The sequence below is a fragment of the Protomyces lactucae-debilis genome (assembly GCF_002105105.1).
Source record: "Protomyces lactucae-debilis strain 12-1054 chromosome Unknown BCR37scaffold_4, whole genome shotgun sequence".
Taxonomy (NCBI): Eukaryota; Fungi; Ascomycota; class Taphrinomycetes; order Taphrinales; family Protomycetaceae; genus Protomyces; species Protomyces lactucae-debilis.
Genome location: NW_024467996.1, coordinates 264,084 through 287,598, shown reverse-complemented (window position 1 = coordinate 287,598; position 23,515 = coordinate 264,084). Strand labels below are relative to the sequence as shown.

At 51.5% G+C, this 23,515-nt stretch overlaps 11 protein-coding genes across 11 annotated transcripts; 7 read left to right on the top strand and 4 right to left on the bottom strand.

The window, feature by feature from the left end:
- Positions 1 to 81: 81 nt before the first annotated feature.
- On the top strand, positions 82 to 1,884 carry BCR37DRAFT_377235 (concanavalin A-like lectin/glucanase domain-containing protein). Its single transcript, XM_040868766.1, has one exon. The coding sequence runs from the start codon at positions 504 to 506 to the stop codon at positions 1,749 to 1,751; it is 1,248 nt and encodes a 415-aa protein (XP_040727042.1). The 5' UTR covers positions 82 to 503; the 3' UTR covers positions 1,752 to 1,884.
- A 200-nt stretch (positions 1,885 to 2,084) lies between these two features.
- BCR37DRAFT_377234 (uncharacterized protein) lies at positions 2,085 to 3,424 on the bottom strand. Its single transcript, XM_040868765.1, has one exon. It carries the CDS (start codon positions 3,400 to 3,402, stop codon positions 2,479 to 2,481), a length of 924 nt encoding a protein of 307 aa, XP_040727041.1. The 5' UTR covers positions 3,403 to 3,424; the 3' UTR covers positions 2,085 to 2,478.
- Positions 3,425 to 6,196: 2,772 nt separating this feature from the next.
- On the top strand, positions 6,197 to 8,146 carry BCR37DRAFT_241807 (uncharacterized protein). Its single transcript, XM_040866560.1, has one exon. It carries the CDS (start codon positions 6,583 to 6,585, stop codon positions 7,867 to 7,869), a length of 1,287 nt encoding a protein of 428 aa, XP_040727040.1. The 5' UTR covers positions 6,197 to 6,582; the 3' UTR covers positions 7,870 to 8,146.
- Positions 7,950 to 8,379, top strand: BCR37DRAFT_241899 (uncharacterized protein). The gene is made up of 2 exons (XM_040866562.1): positions 7,950 to 8,186; positions 8,230 to 8,379. Exons 1-2 carry the CDS (start codon positions 8,030 to 8,032, stop codon positions 8,289 to 8,291), a joined length of 219 nt encoding a protein of 72 aa, XP_040727039.1. The 5' UTR covers positions 7,950 to 8,029; the 3' UTR covers positions 8,292 to 8,379.
- Positions 8,380 to 8,520: 141 nt separating this feature from the next.
- Positions 8,521 to 9,002, bottom strand: BCR37DRAFT_391328 (uncharacterized protein; the record flags this gene model as incomplete). Its single annotated transcript, XM_040870994.1, has 2 exons — positions 8,521 to 8,900; positions 8,951 to 9,002. The coding sequence occupies 2 exons, from the start codon at positions 9,000 to 9,002 to the stop codon at positions 8,521 to 8,523; spliced, it is 432 nt and encodes a 143-aa protein (XP_040727038.1).
- Positions 9,003 to 9,183: 181 nt separating this feature from the next.
- BCR37DRAFT_391327 (DUF1640-domain-containing protein) lies at positions 9,184 to 9,813 on the top strand (the record flags this gene model as incomplete). The annotated part of the gene is made up of 1 exon (XM_040870993.1): positions 9,184 to 9,813. One exon carries the CDS (start codon positions 9,184 to 9,186, stop codon positions 9,811 to 9,813), a length of 630 nt encoding a protein of 209 aa, XP_040727037.1.
- A 161-nt stretch (positions 9,814 to 9,974) lies between these two features.
- On the bottom strand, positions 9,975 to 12,179 carry BCR37DRAFT_341280 (WD40-repeat-containing domain protein; the record flags this gene model as incomplete). The annotated part of the gene is made up of 1 exon (XM_040867390.1): positions 9,975 to 12,179. A coding segment is annotated over one exon (2,205 nt), but the record flags the coding sequence as incomplete, so codon positions are not given.
- A 305-nt stretch (positions 12,180 to 12,484) lies between these two features.
- Positions 12,485 to 13,501, top strand: BCR37DRAFT_333750 (Metallo-dependent phosphatase-like protein; the record flags this gene model as incomplete). Its single annotated transcript, XM_040867115.1, has 1 exon — positions 12,485 to 13,501. A coding segment is annotated over one exon (1,017 nt), but the record flags the coding sequence as incomplete, so codon positions are not given.
- Positions 13,502 to 15,858: 2,357 nt separating this feature from the next.
- Positions 15,859 to 17,199, top strand: BCR37DRAFT_344631 (transmembrane amino acid transporter protein-domain-containing protein; the record flags this gene model as incomplete). The annotated part of the gene is made up of 1 exon (XM_040867575.1): positions 15,859 to 17,199. The coding sequence occupies one exon, from the start codon at positions 15,859 to 15,861 to the stop codon at positions 17,197 to 17,199; it is 1,341 nt and encodes a 446-aa protein (XP_040727034.1).
- A 127-nt stretch (positions 17,200 to 17,326) lies between these two features.
- On the top strand, positions 17,327 to 20,967 carry BCR37DRAFT_377228 (fungal-specific transcription factor domain-containing protein). The gene is made up of 2 exons (XM_040868764.1): positions 17,327 to 17,531; positions 17,591 to 20,967. The coding sequence occupies exons 1-2, from the start codon at positions 17,437 to 17,439 to the stop codon at positions 20,598 to 20,600; spliced, it is 3,105 nt and encodes a 1,034-aa protein (XP_040727033.1). The 5' UTR covers positions 17,327 to 17,436; the 3' UTR covers positions 20,601 to 20,967.
- A 288-nt stretch (positions 20,968 to 21,255) lies between these two features.
- Positions 21,256 to 23,327, bottom strand: BCR37DRAFT_241820 (uncharacterized protein). The gene is made up of 2 exons (XM_040866561.1): positions 22,869 to 23,327; positions 21,256 to 22,770 (listed from the first exon to the last, which is right to left on the bottom strand). The coding sequence occupies exons 1-2, from the start codon at positions 22,985 to 22,987 to the stop codon at positions 21,480 to 21,482; spliced, it is 1,410 nt and encodes a 469-aa protein (XP_040727032.1). The 5' UTR covers positions 22,988 to 23,327; the 3' UTR covers positions 21,256 to 21,479.
- Positions 23,328 to 23,515: the final 188 nt, after the last annotated feature.

The following is a 23,515-nucleotide window of genomic DNA, read 5'->3' as shown; positions in this document are numbered from 1 at the left end:
CTAATTGTGCTACTTACCCATCTGATGAATAATTCTTGTCGCGCTCATATGGTGTCCGACTACCCAGATGCTCCAGTGCAACGTCTCCTCATGTACGCAAGTGTAGCTCATTCACAAGCTAGTCGCACTTGATGATGACTTTCTCCATTATTGCTGTCCTGAAGCTCCACTCAAGTGAGTGTTACTGCCAGCCCGAGCTTGCTGCTGCTGAGTGGGTCACTTAATTTTTGCTGTCTGGCCCATACTTTAGCTGGCAGACCCACGGCACCAAACCGGGCTCAGTGAGCGGCAACTCGCCAGCACACATGCCCGAGTCAGCAAGCTGCCTTGGGGCCTTCGGCTGATCTATGCGCAAGCGCGCACACTGTGTCAGGAGCGCGCAATCGAGTCACAGGCCACAGATGGCCGATTATGGGCTCTGTAGACTATCACGCTCTTGAAAGCTGCGGTAATCACCACTTCTCTACGGTCTTCTACCATCGATTGCATACACTATATTCATCATGAGTGTCACATTGGAGTATAGCGACAAGTTTCCGTCAGAAAGCTCATCAGTACAAGACGTACCGCCGATGGAACTCGGCGGACGTCGTCATGCGCAATTCGTGTCGCGCAAGATCAAAGGTCCCGTAGAGAAGCCCTGGAAGGATCGCAAGGTGCCTCGCAGTGAAAAATGGAGCAACTATATCATCTGGGCTGGCTGGGTTGTTGGGCTCCTCGTCGCAGCAGCGTTTGCGTATCTCGAAACTGCAAAGTACGACAAGCACCAGTGGTGTCTCGTCTTCGAGGACAACTTTGATACGTTCAACATGGACACCTGGAATCATGATATCGGATTGGGAGGTTGGGGTGTTTCCTCTTTTGAGTGGACTACGGCAGATCCAGAGAACTCCTGGGTCGAGAACGGTGCACTTCACATGAAGCCAACGCTGAATGATCCAAACCAGTACAAAGAGGGGGACATGGTCAACTTGACGGCTACCGGAGAATGCACAGCTCCTTACGACGCCATCGACGATCCTTGTGTGGCTTATGTCAACTCGACCCAGGGCCGTTCCATCAACCCCTTCAAATCTTCTCGACTGACGACGAAGGACAAATTCTCTTTCATGTATGGTAAAATTGAGATGCGAGCCAAAATGCCCCAGGGCGATTGGCTTTGGGCTGCTTTCTGGATGCTTCCAACCACAAACACTTATGGCGGTTGGCCGTTCTCTGGCGAGATCGATATCATTGAGATGCGAGGCAACAACTACACCTATGTCTTTGCCGGTGGCTTTCCAGCAGGCAACAATGTCATGAATTCAGCAATTCACGCGGGTGTGAGTTATGATGCGCACATTCATCAGACCCAAAAAGCGCTTGGCTCTGAGTGGCACATCTATGGCATGATTTGGACAGAGAAGTACATCAAGACATACATCGACAATGAGCTGCGCACTGTCATCAGAGTGGACTTTGAGCAAGGCGCTCTATTCCAGCAAGGTCAAAGCTCCAATTTGTCTGCACCTTTCGACCAGGAGTTCTACCTGATTCTCAACAACGCCGTTGGCTCTGCGAATCGCTACTTCAGTGAAGAGCAGGGGTCGCCAGACAAGCCTTGGCAAGATGGCTCATTGAGGTTGGGTGGCATGCGTGAGATGTATGAGCATCGCGATTTGTGGCTCCCAAGCTGGGAGAATGGCAGAAGCGAAATGGTCATCGACTACATCAAAGTTTGGCAAGACTGCAGCAAGACGAAAAAGAGGTAGAGTGAGTTAGCTAGTGATGTTTTCGATTTAGCGTAGCATTGTACAAGTACAACGTCGAACTTTCTTTCCAATGAGCGCTAACCAATGGACCATGGCGGCCTCTCGATCAGCCCGTTACTAGAATAGCTATATCCAAGGGATTCCTTCACAGCGGTATTGCATTGTAGACTTATTTTATAGTGCAATGTCTTTAGCGAGTTCTTGTCTTTTGTAATTGGACAAGTCGTAGACTTTAACGTCCGCTGCAGCTCATGCATGAAACGGGAAGCTCAGATGACGTCGATGACAACGACTAATCTTATGTTCAGACGCATCACTTTCCAACGGATGACAAAAATATAACATGTGTGTAGATCTGCCGTGCAATCACCTTGAATTAGATAAGAAATGCGAGATCGGAAATGGTCAAAACAAGGCGTTGATGGCAACTTGATGCTCGGCATCTCTCGTCATAAAATCTCAAGAACCTGACACGCCATAGGTAGGCGGCTCTTCGCAGAGACATACCGTCGCCATTGATGTGTATCATGCAAGATGAGCTGTCATCTGCTTGTGATCGAGATCGAGTACTAACTTGGCACTTGCACTTGGTGAGATTCATGTCCCAGCCTCAGAATTCTGTTCACCTGGCTTTCACTCGCACGTATTCAGATGGTTGTATATGTAGTGAATTTTCAACAATCTAAGGACAACGCCGACGCTAGCAAAGTATCTTATATCGAATCATTTAGGCACTATCGCACCGTGCCTCATCTTGTTCGTCACTGGTACCAGCCAAAGCCAAGTAGCGCATGCGACACTGGCGTTGAGTACGTCCAGGTACCTCTTGAGCGACTTGACGCCAACATGTGCCATAGAGCTGAATAGCTGCTTGAAGGGCCATAATCTCCTCTGGCGTCCACCAGCCCTTCTTGATTGAGGGGTCAAGTGTTTCTGTGTAGCGCGCCTGGGCTTGAGTGCCACTGCGAAGACGAGGCAACTGAGTGGCGATGACATTCCAGTTGATCTTGTCAGTGCGCGATGAAGTCCAATCGCGAACAAGCTGCGAGAGCACAACATCTTCATCGTATGTCCATCGTCCACGCTTGACTCCCTTCATGGTGGTACGGTCGAGATAATCCCAACGCTTGGCACAGAGCTTTGCGTGCCTGTTGCCAACAGCTGCAGCAACCTTCTTCCACTTCTGAGCACATGTTGCATACTTGGCAACGGCTTCGGTAAGAGCTTCGTCCTCGTCAGCTGTCCACTTACGCCGAGCGATGGGTGACTCAGACACTGAAGTCCTAGGAAGCTTCGTAGGTGTGGTAGGTGGAGTCATCAGGTCTTCTCCATGCTTCGCTGTTTGCTGGGGGAAGCTGATGCCAAGACCAAAGACCATCTCTTCCGTGGGTGTAGCAGGGAGATTGTTGGGGCTCAGGCAGAGCTCATTCTGGTATTGAACTGCTGCGTCAAAGTACTCAAAGCTGACGTCTTGTGGGGCATCTAAGGTGGGCGTTTGAGACTCCATTGACAGTGGCGTAGATGGTTGAAGTGGTGAGCCAAGGACAGCAGGTGTGGTGTGTCCAGTCGAGCACTGACATACTGATGTCCTCGGTGCGTAGCTGCTGTATGGTGCTGCCGCAATGTAGCTCGGGCCTTGCCATTGTGACATGACTTGCTGGTGTAGAGCATCTGGGTATTGACCAAAGGCCATCGGTGAGTATGCTTGGTGGATGGGATCCTGGAATGTTTGCAAGGGGAAGTATCCCTCTGGCATATACAACTGCTCAGGGCGGTATGGTGTCGAATAACTTGACCATGAGTGGTACTTTGGCATGCCCGAATAGAATGGTCTCTGAGGCTGTTCAGGAGTCTGCATTGCTGTCCTTGGTGATGGGAAATAGCTTTTGATGGTCCGCAAAGAGAGAGCAGGCCATCATGTCTTTATACTGATTGTGCTGAACCGAGTCGTCGGCGCTCTGAGGATTTCGCCTCAAGCTTTCCCGCACCTCACCTTGCGACGGGTAACTTGTGAGACATGTCAAACAGCCCGCTTAGCGTTCAGTTGCTCGATTGTGATACAGAGCTCGGCAGCATTGCAGCAAAGCTTGATCGATGGCTGACGGTGGCTTGATAGACGGGCATGTCTCCAATTGATGGAAGCGTTAAGGCACAAGTGCAGTTGTGAAGGGCTGCCCGTGCCGTGAAAATTAAGTGGTTCCACCCTGTCACGATTTAAAAGTCTGAAGACTTGAGACAAGCGACAGCCCGTGTGGTTCAAGACAGTTTTTGGATGTCCCACTGCTGCCGTGGTGCCAAATTCACACCAGATAGTGCATGTGCAGCTCTGTGCTACACGTCAAGAGCTCGACAGTCATTGCTGCATGATTTGACAGACCTGTCACAATCGGGCGCTCACTCCGTGAAACAAATTGCCTTTCTTGCCGCACCGACCTGGTACTCACTGGACAGCAGTGATACCAAGAGTCGCCGAGGCTCCAATACCAACGCTATTCTCACCTACCCACACACCTAACGGGCGGCCTCGGCAACGCACGCTATAGCCCGTCATCACTATCCTCAATCTCGATCTCTGCACGGACGATTGACAGTTCTGATCGCTGCCACATGAAGCTGTATATTTGGACAGCAGCAAATGCACAGGACACCTTTGACTAACGGCAAGCATGGCTAGAAACGGCAGTGCTTCCTCACTAACATACAAACTGCTTTCTCCACTGGCTGCGGGCACTTGCAATATGCAAGTACCGGATTCATCTCGGTGTCTTCGCAAGCGCTAACTCACCTATTCAATCATGTGCCTGTCTCAAGAAAGAACCTCTCCGTGGTCCAGGCAAGCCGCGAAGCTCATAGACAGTGACGGGAATCGTCACGGGAAGTTTTACAAGTGATACGTGATGGTTGTCCATGTTGAAAGGTCCAAGGATTTTCATCACGGGCTGCAACGTGGCGCTGGCCGCTGCGTCGGCAGCGTCGCTATCTGGAATTGATATCTGCGTTTGCAACGTTCGAGCCGTTGGGCCTGTGAAGGGCTTGTTAGGCGAGGGTGCAACGCCATCGTAATCATCGTTTATGCCTAGTTGTCAGTAGTTGAGCTTGAACCTGCAGTCTGCTGGAGAGTGGCCACTGTGGTTGCCTGTCCCAGACCCCGCCATTGGTCGATCAGATTTTTGATTTGTTGCTGTCAATTATTCCCCTTAAATTCGAGGCCTTTCCATGATCTGAACGACATAAGGCTTAATCCAATCTGGCACTTGCAGACGGAGGCTACGCACACTCAATCTAGTACATAGCAGTGATCCCAGGAACGGCCGCAAGATGTGCGGCAATAAATCATGACTCTCGCTTCTGGGGCCATGTCCGATCCCACCCCGGATATACCAACTTGCATCTATTTGACTTCAAAGTCAACCAAGATTGTTTTCAATGCTTGAAATCTTGTGTACATGTGAATGGCGTAGTGTCGGGTCCGCGCGTTTGCAAGCATGTAGTGTGAGGTCAGCAGAGTCGCACAGTGTGGCAGTGTCTGCTGGACTATGGAGTGGTATCGTCGGCAAAGAGTCGGCATCTCAGACAGGCCGGACCGGACGGCCAGACATGCTCACTGCATAGCTGAAACGATCAGATGTCTCTGTCCGAGAGTCTGTCGTGTTGACTCAATAAAGGAGAACCCGAAGTGAAGCCTGCTAAAACCCTGACAGGCCATTCATCACTCGAATATGAAGATAGAAGACATGGAGGACCAAAGACATGAAGTGTCCAAATCTGGTTCGATAATTCCCGTGGTCTCACTTTCTGTGCCGCGCTCACGCTTCAGATCGGCTGGCATGTGCTGCGATCATACGCGATACACACATGGCCTTCTGCAGGCCACTGCAAGACAGCTACCCTATCCAAGTCAGATTGTTGAGCCGTATGACACATGCATCCGACATGTACATGTCTTGCGGCACGATTGTATGACTTGCATATCCATAGTTGGATCTCGTCAGCAAAGTCTGCCACATCGTACCGAGCAGCCTCAAGGCGGCGCATCCGGGTGCATTCGTCAAGCATAGCTTGAGACTCTGCTCTGAACAAGCAGAGCAGAGTCTCAAGTGCCCCAGTACAACCGGTACAAAGCTCGCATGGGCTTGACTGAGCGGCAAACCACCAGTTACGGGTCATTAAAGCAACAGATCATAGATGTCCGTGAGCACGGCTGTACAAAGCTGAGCTCGAGCTCTTCAAGCTTTCCAGCAAGCACTGTCATAGCGTCTCTGCTGTCAACTGCATTGCCGCCGTCGTCGTGTCCTCCGTTGCCCTCCCATCTGACCGAGCTTTGTTGCGTGAGAGAAACTTTATCTTTGGCGTGAAAGTATGGGCCCAACATGAGACTGCAGCGCGACCTGGTGCCAGCGACTTAATTGTTACTTGACAAGTATCGGTCGCTTTGCTCTCTGTGCGCCTTTCCGCACCCCGTGAAGCGGGAGACTCGAAGGAGACAGTCTTTGTGTCTGCTAGCCCGTAGTAGCTCCATCGCTTACTGCCCCTGGCACTTAAATGCAACTTCCATGGTTGCCAGCCTAATGACGAAGCGTTGTCCAGCTCTGCTTGTGAGCCACGGCCGTCCCACTCCTGTCAAAGCTTTCCAGTTCATGGCTCTCCTGGGGAGTATCGGCCTTTGCACCCAACCTTGACTTTCGCGGCTCAGGCAATAAACACTACTTCGTGCTGCCTGATCATTCCCTCTCCAGGTTTTCAACATTTTTTTGTTAGTATCCTTTGCTGAAGGACTGGACGCTCACTACTTCGCGACTGCCCTTACCAGGGCTGCTGGACAAAGAGCATCATGTATAGCGCGCATCTACCACATGCACATTTTCAGCCTGTCGCGACGCTCGATTTGACGGACGATGCAACGCGTCCATTGATGCAACAGCCTTGGACGCCGACTGGCGAGTGTCCGACTTTTGCATCACCGGCCATGGGCTTTTCATCGAATCCTTACGTACGAGGCCCATCATTCAGCGACACACATCCATACAACGGACAACTCGTCTCACCGCCGAACCTTGAGCTTGATACGGAATGGTATTTTCCTGAGCAATCTCGACAGCATCACAGCGATGCAGGAAGCTACGGACTTCAGGGGCTAGGGATGGTCTTTGGGCCGCCTGTTGGGTATGGTCTTTCAGGGCCATGGTCATTACCCAACGAGGCTGCGACGACGCCAATGCCCTTCCAGGCGTACTATCCTCGAAATGCGGGCATACCACCGGACCGGCATCAGCTCGTCACACCGCCCTATGAGCAGCCGCAATGTTTACATGATATGACTCGTCCAGGGACCGAGCAATCGGTACTTCCGCTGCATTCCTCGTTGCAACATCATGAGCGGATACCGTCCAATGGACTGATCTATTCACCGCGCCAGAAGAGACCACGCAGTACTCACGTATGCTCCAACATCGACACACGAGATGTTTCCACGCCTCCGCCGCTGATGCGGACTGCACCGTATTCACACCAGCAAACAGGCAGTGGTTCTTGTTCTTCATCAGCAACAGATGTGACGGGTTGCGGTCAAGCTACCACCATCACGCCAGACTCGAGTGTCGAGGCGAGTCCGCAGGCTCAACAACAATCTTTTGCGCCCAAAGTGACCAATACCATGGCGTTCAATGTGACGAATGGAGCACAATCACAACCTCACTTACAGCGTATCGTCAAGTCTCCACCGAGACCCATGCCCTTGCCGCAACCTGGTGGCCGACCTGTCAATAAGATTGGCATGACGATTGGTGTTTGGACAAAACAGGATGATGCCGAGCTGTTGGCGCTCATTCATGCACATTTGGCGAAAGACGATGAAGAACCCATTCCATGGGCGATAATAGGGCGTGGCTTGGGCGCGCCCCGTTCAGGGCAGCAGTGTCAAGCACATTGGTCAGAAGCTCTGGATCCAAAGGTTGTGCGTGGTCGATGGACGCCTACGCTGGATAAGCAGTTGTTGCACTTGACTGCGTATTTTGAAAAGAAGTGGGCACGGATCAGTGAGCAGATCCCGGGGAAGACGCAGCGGCAGTGTCGAAGTCGATGGTTTGCACTGCAGTCCAAGGCAGATAAGGCCAAATAGATGCACCTGCTGATGTTGTAAACTTGTCAATGATGGAAATGAAACCTTGAATCCTGCTTGATGCTCTTTCTTGCTGCCCATCTCATTGACTTTTGCCAGCGAAACACAAACCCGGGCAACGCGACGGGAGATCTGACCCAACAACACGCATCTGCTGAGTATGTCGGGTAAAGTGCAGTCAGCGAGACAGAGACAGGCCAATGAGGCATTCGCCAAGAAAGAGGCGAGCAAGCGCGGCAAGGCGCCAGAGCAGGTCCTGAAACAGGCCACAAAGAAGGAAGTCGTCAAGCGCTCTACCGCACAAAAGGTCACAATTGGTATGTTCTCATACCTTGCATACGAAATACGTTAACACGATAGGTATTGTGGGAACGCTCATCTTTGGTGGCTTCATCTACGAGTTCCTCAAGCTGTTTCTCTAAATATAAGGCCGTAAGAAGCCTGGAAATACATCCTTCATCTGGCCAACTTGACACTAAGTCCAAGACTGGTCAACAGGAGCTAGCCTTCACGCCAGCTTTGTGCATTGTTATTCTTGTAAATACATTATCTATCTGCCTTTGGGCTTGCCAGAAACACCCAGGGACTTCGCTTGCTATGCTGTTTCCACTCATCGTCAACCTCCCCTTTGCATGTCGGTCCAATCCTCATTCAAGTCAATGTGACTTGCCGAAAGCAATCAGAGTCCACGTAGTAGGTCCCTGGCTTCTCTGGATCCTGCTTCAGGTTGAAGCTCTGGCTAAAACCACGTACCTGTGGCTCGCCGCCAAATTTGACGCTACCGCTGACAATCAGCATGATATCCGGTGCTTCACCTGCGTTTGCATTGCTGGAGACGAGGGGATGGCAGTCAAAGCCTTGCACGTCGTGTTCGGTGGATGGAAGTTTATTGACAAACTCAGCCATCTTTGCAGAGCCGACCATGGGATTGCCATTCCAGATGATGCGTGACGACGGCCTGTAGAACTTTGAGAGACTCGGGCGATTGGTATCGTATGTCTTATAGTAGACTTCGACAAAGTTGCCGGCGCCTAGGAAATGTGTGTTAGTCTGTACGGTACGCCGTGTGATGCTGCTATACCTTTTGTCGTTATGTCGATGATGGTCTTGAAGAGCTGATCATTCTCAGCCATAGCAGCAGAAGCCTCTATCGGCGAGCTGAGGATTAGAGCAAGGGCCTAGGATGACTTAGGGAAGATGTCTCTTGGTCTTCTCGCGACGAATTCAAAATCTCGCAACGGCAAAAGACCAAATCAACAAGCAAGTGCAAGACAGACCGTTAGCAGCATCTTCTGCAGAGGGCCATCAATACCCATGGCGGCACGAGCACTGGCGACGCGGCATCTCATTCGCGCGACCTCACAACACCGCGCTTTCGCTCATAGCGCACTCTTGCGTGAACAGCGGTACCATTTCGACACGCTCAAGTTCGTCAAGAAGCTAGAGGCAGAAGGCTTCTCTGCATCTCAATCACAAGCTGCTATGCGCGCATTATCAGATGTGATTTCAGAGAGTATAGATGGGCTACGTATGACGCTTGTGTCAAAGGAAGAGCAGGAGAAGACAACATACACACAAAAGGTTGATTTTGCCAAGCTACGGAGCGAGTTGCAGACACTGGAGAAGAACGATCATTCTCTTGTGAAGAGTGATCAGGATCGAATCATCTCTGACCTTGAGAAGCTCAAGCAGCGGCTCAAGGAGGAGATTGCCAAGACGCAAGCCAATGTACGACTCGATCTCAATCTCGAAAAGGGCCGTATCCGCGAAGAGTCCAGCATTCACGAGCTCAAGATTCGGGAGACAGATACCAAGATTGATACGGAGATTGCCAATATCCGAACACAGCTCGAAACGGTCAAGTTCCAGATGCTACAGTGGTTTGCTGCCTTCATTGCTGGTGTGGGCTCGCTTGTTTTGGCATTTATGCGTTTCATTCAATGATGTGCTCAGCGTCCTTTTTGCAGCTGACTGATGCGAACAGAGCAGTCTTCGCTGCACATAGCTACTTCCGCTGCTTTGACTGGGTTGAAAGCGACAGCTGTAATGGCTGCTCCGCAAGGTCTCGTACTGAGGGACAGCGTTGCGTGCTGGTCAAGCACCATATACACATGAAAAGAGCCATCTTCGCAGCCCACAGCAAGTGTACCGTCCGCTGAAAAGGCAATTGCAGTCGCAGCTGACGCCAGCGTCAGAGACTGAATCTGACTGACAGACACTCCCTCCTCACTTTCGCTCACAGTCCACAATGCGACACTAGAATCTCGACTCGCAGTGGCGAAAAGTGTGCTATTTGGATGCCAAGCACAGTCCCAAATGATGCGTTTGTGCGCCTTCTTGACAGTCTTGACAACATCAAAGCCAGTCTCGCTGGACGCAGCGTGTTTGTACAAAATCAGAGAACGGTCTCTCGAAACACTCAGGAGGAATGTGTCATTTGCGGAAAAGCGTGCCTGCGTCACAGTCAACGTATGGCCATAAAGTTGCCCAAGCTGTCGGTATGTCTCTGCATCATAGAAACGCAGACATGCATGTTCAGGAGTCGTAGCTCGGCACCCAGAAACAATAATTCTGCCATTGTGCGTCGCAGATAATGCCTGAATCTCGTATCCGTGGCCATAGAGCTTTTCTGATTCTGGAAAGAGAGTGTGTCGTTGCAGGTGATCTTCGAGGGGTGCATTTGTGAGATCATCAAGAGCTTGCTTGCTGACAGGCAGAGAGGCCTGCTGCTCTGCGTCGAGGTCTGTTGTAGACGACGCATCCAAAGCACTGCGATCGAGATGTGTCCCGCGATCTTGAGCGCCGAGTGCTTTATTAGACAATCCCAGGGCTGGTAAATTGGCCGACTCGGCCGCCTCTTGTCCAACAACAATATCCGTCTTTGCGACCCGATTGAGCAGGTTCAAGACACTGCCAGAAGCTTCGAAGACACGCACCAGCTTCTCTTCTGCCCCTGAAAGGAATTTGTCCGCAGAGAGTGCATGGATCATTTGAAGATCAAAGCCATGTATTTGAGGTCTCGCAAACTCTTGCCATGCTTTGGTCTCAGCATTACACGCCCATAGCCTAGTGGTTTGATCGAGCGAGGTCGTCAAAAGGTATTCGCCGCCTGGCGACCAAGACAAGGAGCGTACTTGCTTTGTATGGCCTCCAATAGCATTGACACCCTGCCACCGCGCGCTGCCACCATCATCAAAAGAATGCTTTTTCCAAAGACGAAGTGCACCTGTTCTATTCCATGCGCAAATCTGAGTGGCGTCCGGCAAGGTTGGATGACTTGCAGAAGCGCCACCAAAGACGGCACCCCAAAATCCGCCTGTCGACCCAGTCGCCGTACTTGCACCTTTTGTTGCAATGATGCCGAGTTGTGCACTGACTGTCCAGATATCTGCGTCTGCATCAGGTTGCCATACAATCACGGAAGAGTCTGCAGAAGCGGAGAGAAGACAGGGTGTGCCGTCTGACGTCCGCGAGAGCTGAACACTAAAGACCCAGTCCTCGTGGCTTACAAGGAGAGCTTCAAATCGGGCTTCCCAAGAATGCTTGGACGAGCTTGCGAAAGGAAAGACCTTGTTTTGCAGTAAGTCCAGGTTGGCAAGTGCGTCAAGTTCATCGGTCTCCTTGTCTGTCGAATTTGAGGGAGCCGCGCCAATTCGCCATATCCGTACGTAACGATCTTGTGACCCAGAAGCAAGAAGAAGGTCCCTGTCATCCTCGAGAAAGTCTAATGAGCGAATCCAGTCCTCATGGCCGGCAAGCTTGGTCTTGAACGTAAATTGAAGGCCACCAGCCGAGCCGTTGGACGTTGTATATAGAGATATTTTTGTCGTCGTGCCTCCAACCGCTAGCACGTAGTCATTAGAGTTTGGCAATTTGGCGAGGGCCATTGTGAGCGGTATGAGTGGACTGTAGCTGAGCTTTTGTACTTCACAAAGGCCCTTTTCGGCATCAAATTGAAAGACACAGATGTTTCCATCCATAGCGCTCGAAATGACCAGGCTTCCGCATGAGACAATGCAAGAGATGGACTTGTCATGTGTGCAGACTTCCTGGCAAGCCCAGTCTGCATCCACCTGCGAGGTTTGTCGACGCCATATTCGCAACGCGTTATCTGTACTTCCACTGATGACCGTGTCCTGGTCGATCCACCGCACAGCCGTGACCTGTCCAGTATGGCCCAGCAGCGTTCTTTGTACGCCAAACGGTCGTGAAGGGTTATAGAGCGCTACCGTCTGGCCTGCCGCGTACGCAATCTCGCCAGACTCCGACCAGCTCACTGCATGAGTACAGGCATTGCATCCAATTGCAACCAGACTCGGCTCGAGCGTAGCTGCCATGCGCCAATGGGCTCTATAAGGATCTTGCTGGGTGTCGGCATTCAACTTTTTTTCTGGAGGTCGACGTCAGATTCATCACACACGCGCTAGACTGTAAACACCGTGACGAAGCTACTGCAGAGCTGCTGGCTGGCTCAGGGAACGTCTAGAACGAGCTCATGCACAGCGAACAGCTTGATCCACCTCATAGAATAACGGACATCAGACACGCTACTGGTCCAGCGCCGAGCCAAATCAAGCTAAGCAAGACACTACGTCCGTCCCTTGTCAATGCTCTGCGTTTGCTGTGGATCCTTGCTATATGCTACCAAGAGTCATACATCTGGAAGTCGCATATAGCTGATTGTGCGTGGTCGCGCTGGACAACGCACAAGGAGGCTGATCATCGGCTCGTCCTGATTGGCGATCCGCAGTTGGTTGATGAGAACACATATGCACGGCGAGGATTAGCATTGGCAGCGACTCAATTCTTCACGGACCTCTACATGAAGCGTAACTATCGATTGCTGCATGCAAAGCTGAAGCCGCAAAGCACGCTTTTTACGGGTGATTTGTTTGATGGTGGACGTGAGTGGGCGGACGATGCTGTCTGGATGGCAGAGTACGATCGCTTTCGTGGCATCTTCCCCGAACAACCGCACAATCGGGCATTCTTCAATTTACCGGGCAATCACGACATTGGCATTACGGATGGCATGCGCCCAGCAGTCTATGACCGTTTCAGGAAGCATTTTGGCAACACGTCCATCACTTTCGATGTAGGTGCTTGGCAAGTTGTCATGCTGGATTCCATCTCGCTGACTTCGAGTGAAGCAACCATGGCGGATAAAGCACAGGCGTTCATGGACGGTCTTGGTAAGCCAAGCAAACCTCGTTTGCTCGTCACTCATGTCCCGCTGTATCGACCGCCAGACTCCGATTGTGGACCCATGCGCGAGTCTCAGCAGAGTATTCTGATTCAAGGCGGTCATCAGTATCAAAATGTGTTACTACCTGACACCTCGGATGCCATTTGGAAAGCAGTACAGCCATCGCTGATTTTCGCTGGGGATGATCACGATTATTGTGACTTTGCACATCCTCGGCCCTCTGGCCCAGTACATGAAATCAATGTCAAGAGTTTCTCGTGGGCCATGGGTATTCAGCATCCGGGGTTTCAACTTGTGGCCCTCAATAAAGAAAGCTACGAAACACGTCTGTGCCTTTTGCCGGGGCAGCTGCCGTTGCTGGTCAATTATGCAGTTTTGCTGGCGTTGACACTTGTCTTGCTGGTGGCAAGTCAGTTCTATCAAGGTCCAAAAGAGATGAAAGGCTGGTCCTACTTGCCTCTGACTACATTTGAAACGGAAATAGAACAGCCTGTAATCAACAATGTTCGGGAAGGAGCAAAGGCGAATGCTGGTCGGATTACACTACTTGGGAAGATCAACATGGCGGTACGACAGTTTGCCAGTGTGGCTGTTGTGGTACTTGTCTGGTATACTTACATGATCTGGTGGTGACATTTCTAAACGATATCCACGACAATCGAAAGGAGACGCTCTGTCGCATGCTGTATCGCCTATTCGTGCTGCTATCACGACCTCAAACGTGATGCACGCAATCTACGTTATTTCTGGCGAGACACACGGCCGTAACCTCCGTCTTTCGAGCGTCTCGCCACCAAGGCAAGTCACTGTGTACGTGGGACGTCAACCCCGACAAGTTGAAGCTCCACAACACCACCAAGGTTCTATGGGCCATGCTAGAGCTTGCCTGAGAGCCTTTGATGTGTCATCAGGAGCCCGGTCGCCACCAGCTCAGCGTTACTTTGAAGTAGATGATGATTGACATTCATGGATTTCGAGATGCATGTAGAAGACGAAGACTTGTAGTCCGTCCAAATTGTCGTCTTGTTTCCAGTATTCGTCGCGATCGTTGCTTGATCAGAAAGTATCACTGCATTCAACCAGTCCACCTTGGCGGCCATGGATTGCAGCACTCTGTGGCCGCGGCGTCTGCGCTCCTTTCGCGATTGTGCCTGAAACAAATTCGAATTCTCATCATCACGCCATGCAATCCACAGACTACACATTCTATAAAGGCTAGCTCCTGCCTCAACCTCAGAGAGATAAGAACAATATTCGCCCTGTTCGCCATTTCAGCATGCTTGACAGTCCCAACGCATCAACCAAACCGCAATACAGCTCAAGTGAAGGCAACATCAATCAGACATCACATGCCAGTGAGCTCGGCAGGGACATGAGTCCAGCAAAATCGCAAGCACTAGGAAATACCGGCAAGACGTTTGAAGTGAAACGAAGAGGCAGTTCAGCGAGTCAAGGTGCTTATCGGCCTGCGAGCGGGCTACGGCGGCCTCCGTTGAAGCCATTGAATTTAGAGGACTCGGTCACGTCCTTGCTGGAGTTATGAAGGGGCAAAGAGTAGGCATACGCTGTCTTTGAAGCACTGAAGTCGATCGCCCAAGATAGATAGACTCAAGGCTACTGAGTCCTGACTTCTTACACTGCCAGAGTCTGCCTCGATGACCGACCATCAGCACTGTTGACCGGGGTGGCCATCTCTGGGTCGAATTTGGTCGTGTGATGGAAATTCGTACAGGGGTAAAAATTGCCGTTATCGCGGAATAGTCGAGAAGACGCTCATTGTCAATATGAGAGGCAGGAAAGTACGGGCCGGTAGAGCGCCGTTGACAGATCTGTGCGAGGCTCTCTCCTGCCTCGTAGATTGATGATCTCCAGAGAGAGCTATACAATAGTTGAAATTGACCATATACGTACCTGATTTGTGCTGTGCCCCACTTGCCTTATCTCTGCTACGACCCTCTGTCACCCTCGTAATCCCGCTGCCCTGCTTCTGATTCTGGACATAGACCGCGCGCTTCCTTTGCTCCCTCCTACTTCTCTAGCAGCTGCTGACAACGTTGAGACAAGCTTGCTCTCTACTAAACACCATGCCTTCCTGCACTTGAGCGCAGAAAAAGCAAGAATCAAAACGTCATCCGTGTTTTTGTTTTCATTCCCAAGAGTGCTCAAGCAGAACCTAAAGAACTCCTTAGAAACCGTGAACCTCAGCTCTTCTTCCTAGCGTCCCTGCTCTAAAGAGCGCGCTTGGAGTCGCAGACGGGTCATCAGCTTTATCAAGCAAGAGAATGAATATCCCAAGCAGCACGTCGCCGCATGCGCGCAACGACCTCAACGAATCAACCACGCGACGCGCGCCGCAAACCTACGGAACCTTACGCGATGACACACACTCACTCAACCCTGCCAACGCCAGCTATAGTTCTCGGCGCCGTTTCTCCGTTGCTACAGCGCATGAACGACCTCCTACGGGAGCGACTGATCAACCGCCGAATAGTCTACTCAACTTTGTTGCTAGTTTTCAACGGAGTAACTTTTTCATTGCCGATGCGCTTGAATCGACCTCCCCTGGGACGCTTGCGGCTGTGCAGCAACAGTATGGCGATGCCGCCTCTGATCGGCCGCGATTGGATCGGATTGACTCTGATTGGCAAGGGGAAATGAGTTTTGAGCAGGATGCTGAAGATTCACGGAGTTCGATTATGAGACCGTTTGAGGAGGATGAAGTCGATGATGAAGAGGAGGCATTCATTTATCACTACCCGACCGCTGCCGTGGAGGATGCACGAATGCCCGACAGAGGACTTCGTGCGGTCTCCACCAGTCTTGAGAGAATAGATGAGAATAAACCCTTGTTGCAGAGAAAGGGCAGTCGCGGGAGTAGATTGGACGACAAGGACTTTATCGTCGGAGGCTCCACCATCTATCAAACAGTCTTCAACAGTGTCAATATCCTGATGGGTATTGGAATCCTGAGTCTGCCACTTGGTTTCGCGTATGCTGGCTGGCTTCTCGGTGGCCTTCTCTTCTTTGCAAGTGGCGCTGTAACCCTGTATACCGCACTGCTTCTATCGCGGTGCATGGCGGATCGACCAGAACTCCAGACGTATGCAGATGTAGCGTACGCTGCATTTGGTACAAAAGCCCGGTACTACGTTTCGCTAGCCTTCTCCATGGAACTGCTCGCAAGCTGTACCGCACTCGTGGTTCTATTCGGAGATGGTCTCCATTCACTCATGCCGAGTATCACAGCAACGCAATTCAAACTCATGGGATTCTTTCTGTTCTTTGGGTCATCATTCGTACCCCTGTCAATTCTCAGCATTTCGAGCATTGTTGGTATTCTAGCCACGTCGAGCGTTGTTTTTGTTGTGATTGCTGATGGATTCATTAAGCATACATCGCCCGGCTCGTTGCTTCAACCAGCCCACACAGACTGGCTGCCACAAAAGCTGGGCTTGACACCTCTAGCCATTGGACTCATGATGTCGCCTTGGTCTGCGCACAGCGTCTTTTGCAATGTGTACAAGGATATGCGACATCCACACAAATTCGGGAAAGCCATCAAGACAAGCTATGGTATCACTTCAATCTTGGATATTGCCATGGCCGTGAGTGGATATCTCATGTTTGGAAATGCCGTGATGGATGAAATCACACAATCCATTCTAGGCACGGAAGGGTATCCGCAGCTCATCAGTGTATTGATTGTGGTGATGATTAGTATTGTGCCTCTCACGAAAATGCCGCTCAATACACGACCCATTGCAACGACTGTGGATGTCTTGCTTGGCGTGGATGATCGAGTGGTGAAGGCACATACGGCCGGCAGCAGTATCTTGACGCGGTCGAGTATTCGTTTCGGGGTACGTGTCTTGGTCAATGGGATTCCTGTGATTTTGGGAATCTTTTGCCCCAGTTTCGATCGAGTCATGTCGTTGTTGGGGAGTGGACTGTGCTATACAATTTGCGTGCTATTGCCTGTTGCATTTTACCTGAAGCTGTGTGGGCACAAGATTGGGACGGGTGAGCGGATGAGTCTGTATGTGATTTGGGTCTTTGCACTGTTGCTGGGGTGCCTGGGTACTGTGTGGACATTCTTACCGCGTGAGTTGATAGAGGGCTTATAGAGTAGACTGTCTGCCATCTGAGCATCTGCTGTAAATGGCCGTCAATCTGAGTCTGTCTGTCTGTCTGCCGCCTGCCTGGCTGACCCGCTCGCTGTCTGGGGCAGGATCAATCTCGAATCTTCCCATCCCACAGAGCGCACACACTCGATTTCAACTGCCAAAGTCACCTTCACCGGGGCCCCGGACTCTCCGAGGCATCATCGTCCTCTCATCTCATCACAGGGCTCAGGCATCTAGATGCCCGATGCGCAAGACGAAGGCGGCGACGTCTCTGCCAAATATGTTTGCGAGTACCCCGGCTGTGGGAAGCGCTACCGTCGCGCCGAACACAGGTAAAGACCCTTGCATTCACTTGACCTTCCCTGTCCAATGACTAACTGCTTGTCTATAGAACCCGGCATCAGCTCAATCATAAGGGCGTCTCGGTTGCTTGTGATATCTGCGGCAAGACATTCACCCGCAATGATCTCTTGAACAGACACAAGCTCAGGCATCAGCAGCGCAACGACCAGAGTCAAGAAGCTCCAGTACCAGCACCGGCAGCCGCTGCTGACTCGCTACTCTCAGGGACCCCGGATACAGTGAGCGCAGACGACATTGGACGGAGGAAACGAAAGCGCAAGACGTCCTCAAAGGACGATACAGGCTCCTCGAAGCGCAGTCAGTCGCCGCCGCTCCAACCCGTCCAATTGCCTGCAGCTGCAGAATCAGTACACAGCGCAGCGCAACAAGCACAATCAGGTTCGCGCGGTCCTTATTTCCCAAATGTTTACTTGCCATTGGACGGCACTAGCGTCAATCCATACACCGGATCACCCAGCCCTGGCCTGCAACCTCAAGCATCGCCTGTCATGCAACAAGTATCTCAGCCCATGACTGCAGCGTCAACGGCATGGCAGGCAATGGGACTCACACCAGCCCCTGCGCCCGTAGAGTATGGCATGCCTCCACCCCTGCCAGCGCCTTCCAGTACACTCATGCCGATGCCGAGTCAGGTGGATCCTATGCTTGGCGAAGAAGTCTCCTGGGATTGGATCTTCAATGGCACCAATGGCGTCTTTGAAGAACCCTTTTCTCAATTCTTTGATCAAGATGGCGACAAACGCAGTGCAAGTGGATATACTGATTCCTCAGCGCCTGGCCAAACGCCGGAATCCATGCATGCAAGAGACTCCCTTGAGATTTCCAATTTCACGCATGCGCGTCTACTGCAAGAGTTGCCGCAGGAGTTGCATGCACAGCCAGCCTTGTCTGTTCGTGAGATTCGAGATACGCTGCAAGTGGCACTTGATTCACTTGATACAACAGTGCCGATTCTGCATCGACCGAGTCTACAAGCAGAGACACTCAGTCCTGTCCTGCTCATGTGTCTGTTGTCGTATGGCTTCTTGATTCAAATCTCCAAACCAGACATCTATCACATTGGCTTGCAGCTACATCACATTGCTCGACGGAAGCTATATGATCCAGACATTCGCGTGTCAACAGTCGATCTCATGTTTTTACAAGCCATGCTCCTCCATGAAGTTGCGGGATCCTTCCTCTCCACGCGACCGGAGCATGAAAAGTCGGATGTCTTGCATGGTCAATTGATTGCCATGGCGCGTCGCTCCAGTTTCCTCGTTACAGATACAATGAACTATCAAGGCCGCAGACTCAAGCTTGAGGAAAAATGGCAGGAATGGATCAAACGTGAGTCGACAAAACGCTTAGCTGCCTACATCTACATCAATGACGTTCAGCAAACCTTCTTGTTCAATCACGTTCAGCTCATGACAGTGGAGGATATGAAGATTGCCATGCCCTGTTCCGATGAATTATGGCGTGCCGAGTCGTCTCGAGCATGGGCGGCCTGTCAAGCCAATACACCATCTAATGCACACGACTCTACGGTCCTGGTGCGTGATCTCATCAATGCTTTCATTACGGAAAATCACCGTCTCATTGAAAGTGTTCGATGGACAGCACTCGCGCGTTACCTCACGATTCATGGTCTCATGAATTTGATCTCCCTGCATGCAGATCGACGCAGTGCGCGCGTCATTTTCTCACACAACGATTCCATCACCTCCAATGCAGCCTATAACGTTCAAACAGAACGTCTCATTCTCTCTAATGCGTTGCGTACGTTCGAGGCATTGTTGGATAGGTTGAGGTTGCATCAGCATCCACTCATGCTCATGCGCAGTCATCAAGTTGCTTCACTTGAGGATAATACGCGTATGCTGTTTCGTCTTGCAAGCGTTGGCTTGTACCATTATGGTCCTGATATGGAAATTCAAGCAGGTGCCATTTACTCATCTGGCCGTGCAGTCAATCATGAGCGTGCAGCAGCTGCAGCACAGCGACTCTTGGCCAAAAAGTTGGATCTGAAATCAGCTGAACATGCACTCCTCAATATTCAACAAGCATGTGAGACGCGTGGGTGGGAGGATAAAGCTTCTGGTGGTGTCTTGGACGCCGCTGATATGGTGGTTCCAACATTAGTCTACAACGCAGGTCTTGTCCTTTGGACATTTGTCTTGTGTTTAAAACGCGAGATTGATCCACTTGATCCGAGTAGCGCGACTGTGAGAGGTCCCGAGGAGTTGAATCCGCTTATTGCGCGACATCAACAAGCGGTTCTCAGCAGGCAAGATCGAGCTGCATCGACTGTGAGTGCACAGGGTCGATCACTCATTAATGGCCCCATGCCAGCGACACGCTTTTCAGCACCTTTGCCAGCGAGTCAGAGTGGACATGCTGGACATCACTCAGCCAGCGCTTCAGGTCCCGTTTCGATTCTCAAATCAACCACCAATCATACAGAGCGTCATGAACCAGGTGGTGCGTACCACTCGGAGCGATCAACGCAAGGGCCTGATCGATCTATGCCAAGTCCTTCCATTGCACCGATTCATGGTCTCGGACCTGCAGCGTCGAATGCGTTGCAACAACAAGCTAATGGAGGCCGGTTATCACCACGCAGCGAGGGATTGCTACAAGCTCAAATTCGACGCAGTGGAAGCTATTCGAGTTCTACAGGTGGTCATGCCGGTGCCGGTAGTAGTCCACGATCACATACGACGATTGCTACGCCATTACCGTCGTTGCCACAACAAATGCATCATGGTCGTCGTCAGAGTCATGGACAAGGTCCCCTTGCTATGCCAAGACCTGGTTCTGCAGGTTATCAAATGGGTCAACGCACCACTCTACCAGAAAGTCCCAATCGACATGCCAATTTACAGGTATCGGCATTGTGTGATACGTTCAGGCAATTGGCTGAACGACGGGATGTCAGAGAACTGGAACACTTACTACCAAAGATCTTGCTTGTTGTTGCGCGGCGCATGGAAGTATCACGGTCTGCCATTGTGAATGAGACACGAGCCATTGTGCTTGGACTTTGTCGTCGCTGAGCAACTATTGTATTACTTTGGCTCATGCATTCAATGAAGTTTGTGAAGATTTGTATGAAGCTCCTAGAAACACGGAAAGCCCTTTTGAGCACCAATCTACGTACAATAGTCCACCCCAAGTCTGTGCCATCGACGTGTGCTGTCTGTACATTACATCCCAAAATGCTACCCTCTTTGTACCTCTCAAAGCCTACTCGGCTCTGTGTACTGTCCCAGATCAGCAAAGAACAGCATCTCAGCAGGCTCGCCAACCATCTCCGTCAGCGTTTCTTGCCCAGATGCAATATACCCCTCAAAAGGCGACGAGGTGCCCGTTTGATCTCGTGAGTGACTACGTGCGTCAAGACCTTGCTGGAAGGAGAGTGAACCATTGCCTGTCGTCGTTCGCGCCCAGAGTGGCACATCTGAAGCGACTTGGCCCAGAACTGCATCTAATCCTAGACTCGAGTCCATATACGGTGCAGCACTCGAGGACGCAGAGGTAGATGCCGCACCAGAGCTAACATGGCTCAGCGTAGCAGGATTCACAACGACTTCCGCACGTCTATCACCTTCTCCATCAGGATTGAGGGAACTCAATCGACTCCTTCCATGCTGCTGCAATAATGGCGACAATGCACCACCAGCACTGAAACTCTTGCGATGCCCAGCAGCCCTACCCAACTGAGCAATCCGCTGCTGCTGCTTGAATTGCTGCTGTACAAGACGTTTCGCGTAATGCGTCGCTGGGTTTGTTTGTTGCTCCGAAAATGATCTCACGTGAAGCGCTGGTCTTGCAGCATGCTGTATGGCTTCATGCGGTCGTTTGCCAGGACTAGCCACTGCTGCTGCGGTTGACGTCGAGGCACTGGATGAGAGATCATTGACGGAGCTTACGAGTCAACTCGAAGGTGATTCACCACGATCACTGACTGAGGCGCGTTGTGATGCGGGTCGGCCATGGTTGCCATTCGGTGCACTAGCGCTTGATTTGGCGTCTTCGTCAACATCTGGGTTACTGGACTCGGTGTAAGCCAGGTCACTGTTGAAGGCGAATGCAGAGTCCAAAATATTTGGCACACCTGCAAACAAGGCACTGCCACTCGAGAGGCCCACTCCTGCAAATGTGTTCAGGTCATCGCCTTCCTCGTCATCATCTTCAACAATGACTCCATCTTCGTCAAAATCGAGGCCAGTCTGCTTATATTGATTCATGAGCAGGTGACTCGGATGCATATCAACGCCATCAACAATCATCGAATTGGCTCGTTCGTGATGAACATGGCGCAGCGGATGACTGGGCATCATGAATCCCGATGACAGGTGCGAATATGTCGGTGTGGGAAAGCTTGAGCTGAGCATGTCATATTGCATGCCTGCAGGCGATGACGCACTAGCTCTATTATCCTGTTGAAGCTGCATGGCAGGATTGGCCAAATACAAATTGCTGGGTGCCGTTGTGGTGGATTCGACAGTGTGCAAACTGCTGTTGCTTGCATGGTGATGCAGTGTTTGTGCTTGCAAGGGGTCTTGCTGTTGCATCATTTGATGTTGGAGTTGGTAAGGGGTATAGTCATCCGTTGTAAAAGGCTGCTGCATCATATTGAACATGGCATGCTGTTGCTGATTTTGCGACAGGAGCGACTCTCCCGCAATAGCGCCGGGACTTGCCGTCATGAGTGGATTATTGAAGTGCCCCTCCTCGTCATAGCCAAATGCGCTGCTTGTACCGATGTTCATGGCAAAATTAGTGTAGTTTGTTCCCATATTGGCCGGCACAGAGGCAGCCACGGAGGCCGGTGACTCAGCTGATGAAGGCGACGTCGTCAATCGTAATGCAGATTCATAGTCTTGCTGCGTCATAAGGCCGCCTTCTACGGGCGAAGCAGCCATGAGCGACGACGGTAAGTGCGATCCTTCATATACACTCATAGAGTTTGAACGACCCGCGAGCCCGCCAGGCCGTCCATGCTGGCCGTTGAGCGCCTGTTGCTCAGCGCGAATCTCAGCAAGCGCGACGGAAGCAGAAGCAGGACGTGTCGCACTGCCGCTGGACTTTGAGCGCGGCTTGGCAACTTGCGGTGGTTTGTCCTTTGCGTGGTGCTTGCGCTCATGCCGCAGCAGCATGTCACCGCGTGTGAAGCAAGATGGGCAAAACTCGCATTTGTATGGTTGAAGACCTGTATGTAGCCTTGATGCGAGCATGGTTAGTATCGATGCAGATGTCTGCCTAGAAGTGCGCTTCGGATGCTCCGATGTGCTCTTCAAGACGAATAGGAAAAGGCTTACCTTTCATGGCGTTTGAGGTGTTCTGCTCTGAGGAAGCGGTTTGGGCAGTGCCGACAGACAAAAGGGCGCTCCTTGGACGTCGCTAGCTTCGGCTCGCTGGGGATCTTGCTCGACGGCATCCTGAACCTGGCGCGCGCTGTTGCAGAAGCTGACCTGTATTGGGCGAAAGTTGCACGAAGAGGGAGGCCTTTCGTGTGCGCACAGTGTGTGAGACGCTAAGATAGTGCTCTAACGCGCCTAAGTGCCCGGATGCTAGCGCCTGGGATGGGACTAACGGTGCTTCTTTGTGCCTTTTGGTGTGAATGTCGTCGCTGCAGCAGAAAGTGCGCGGGTTGGGAAGGGGCACAAAACCAAGACGGCAGGTGAGACCTCTCGTAGCTGCACAGGTCAACACGGAAGACAGAACGGCCGGTAGCAACGTTCAGGGGACTGCAGGGTGTCGATACGAGATGCTACCCAAGCAGCTGATCAGGTGGGAAGACGACGGCCTAGCGCTGTCACTCACTTTGCCTGTTTGAAACGCCTTTCAACTGAATGTCCAACTGTAGACAAAGCAATACAAATTCCAACGTCCTCAAGTTTCGTGGTGAAACTTGACTATAGACCGTGCTCAGATATATGGCTCTGCTACATACAAGAGCATTGTA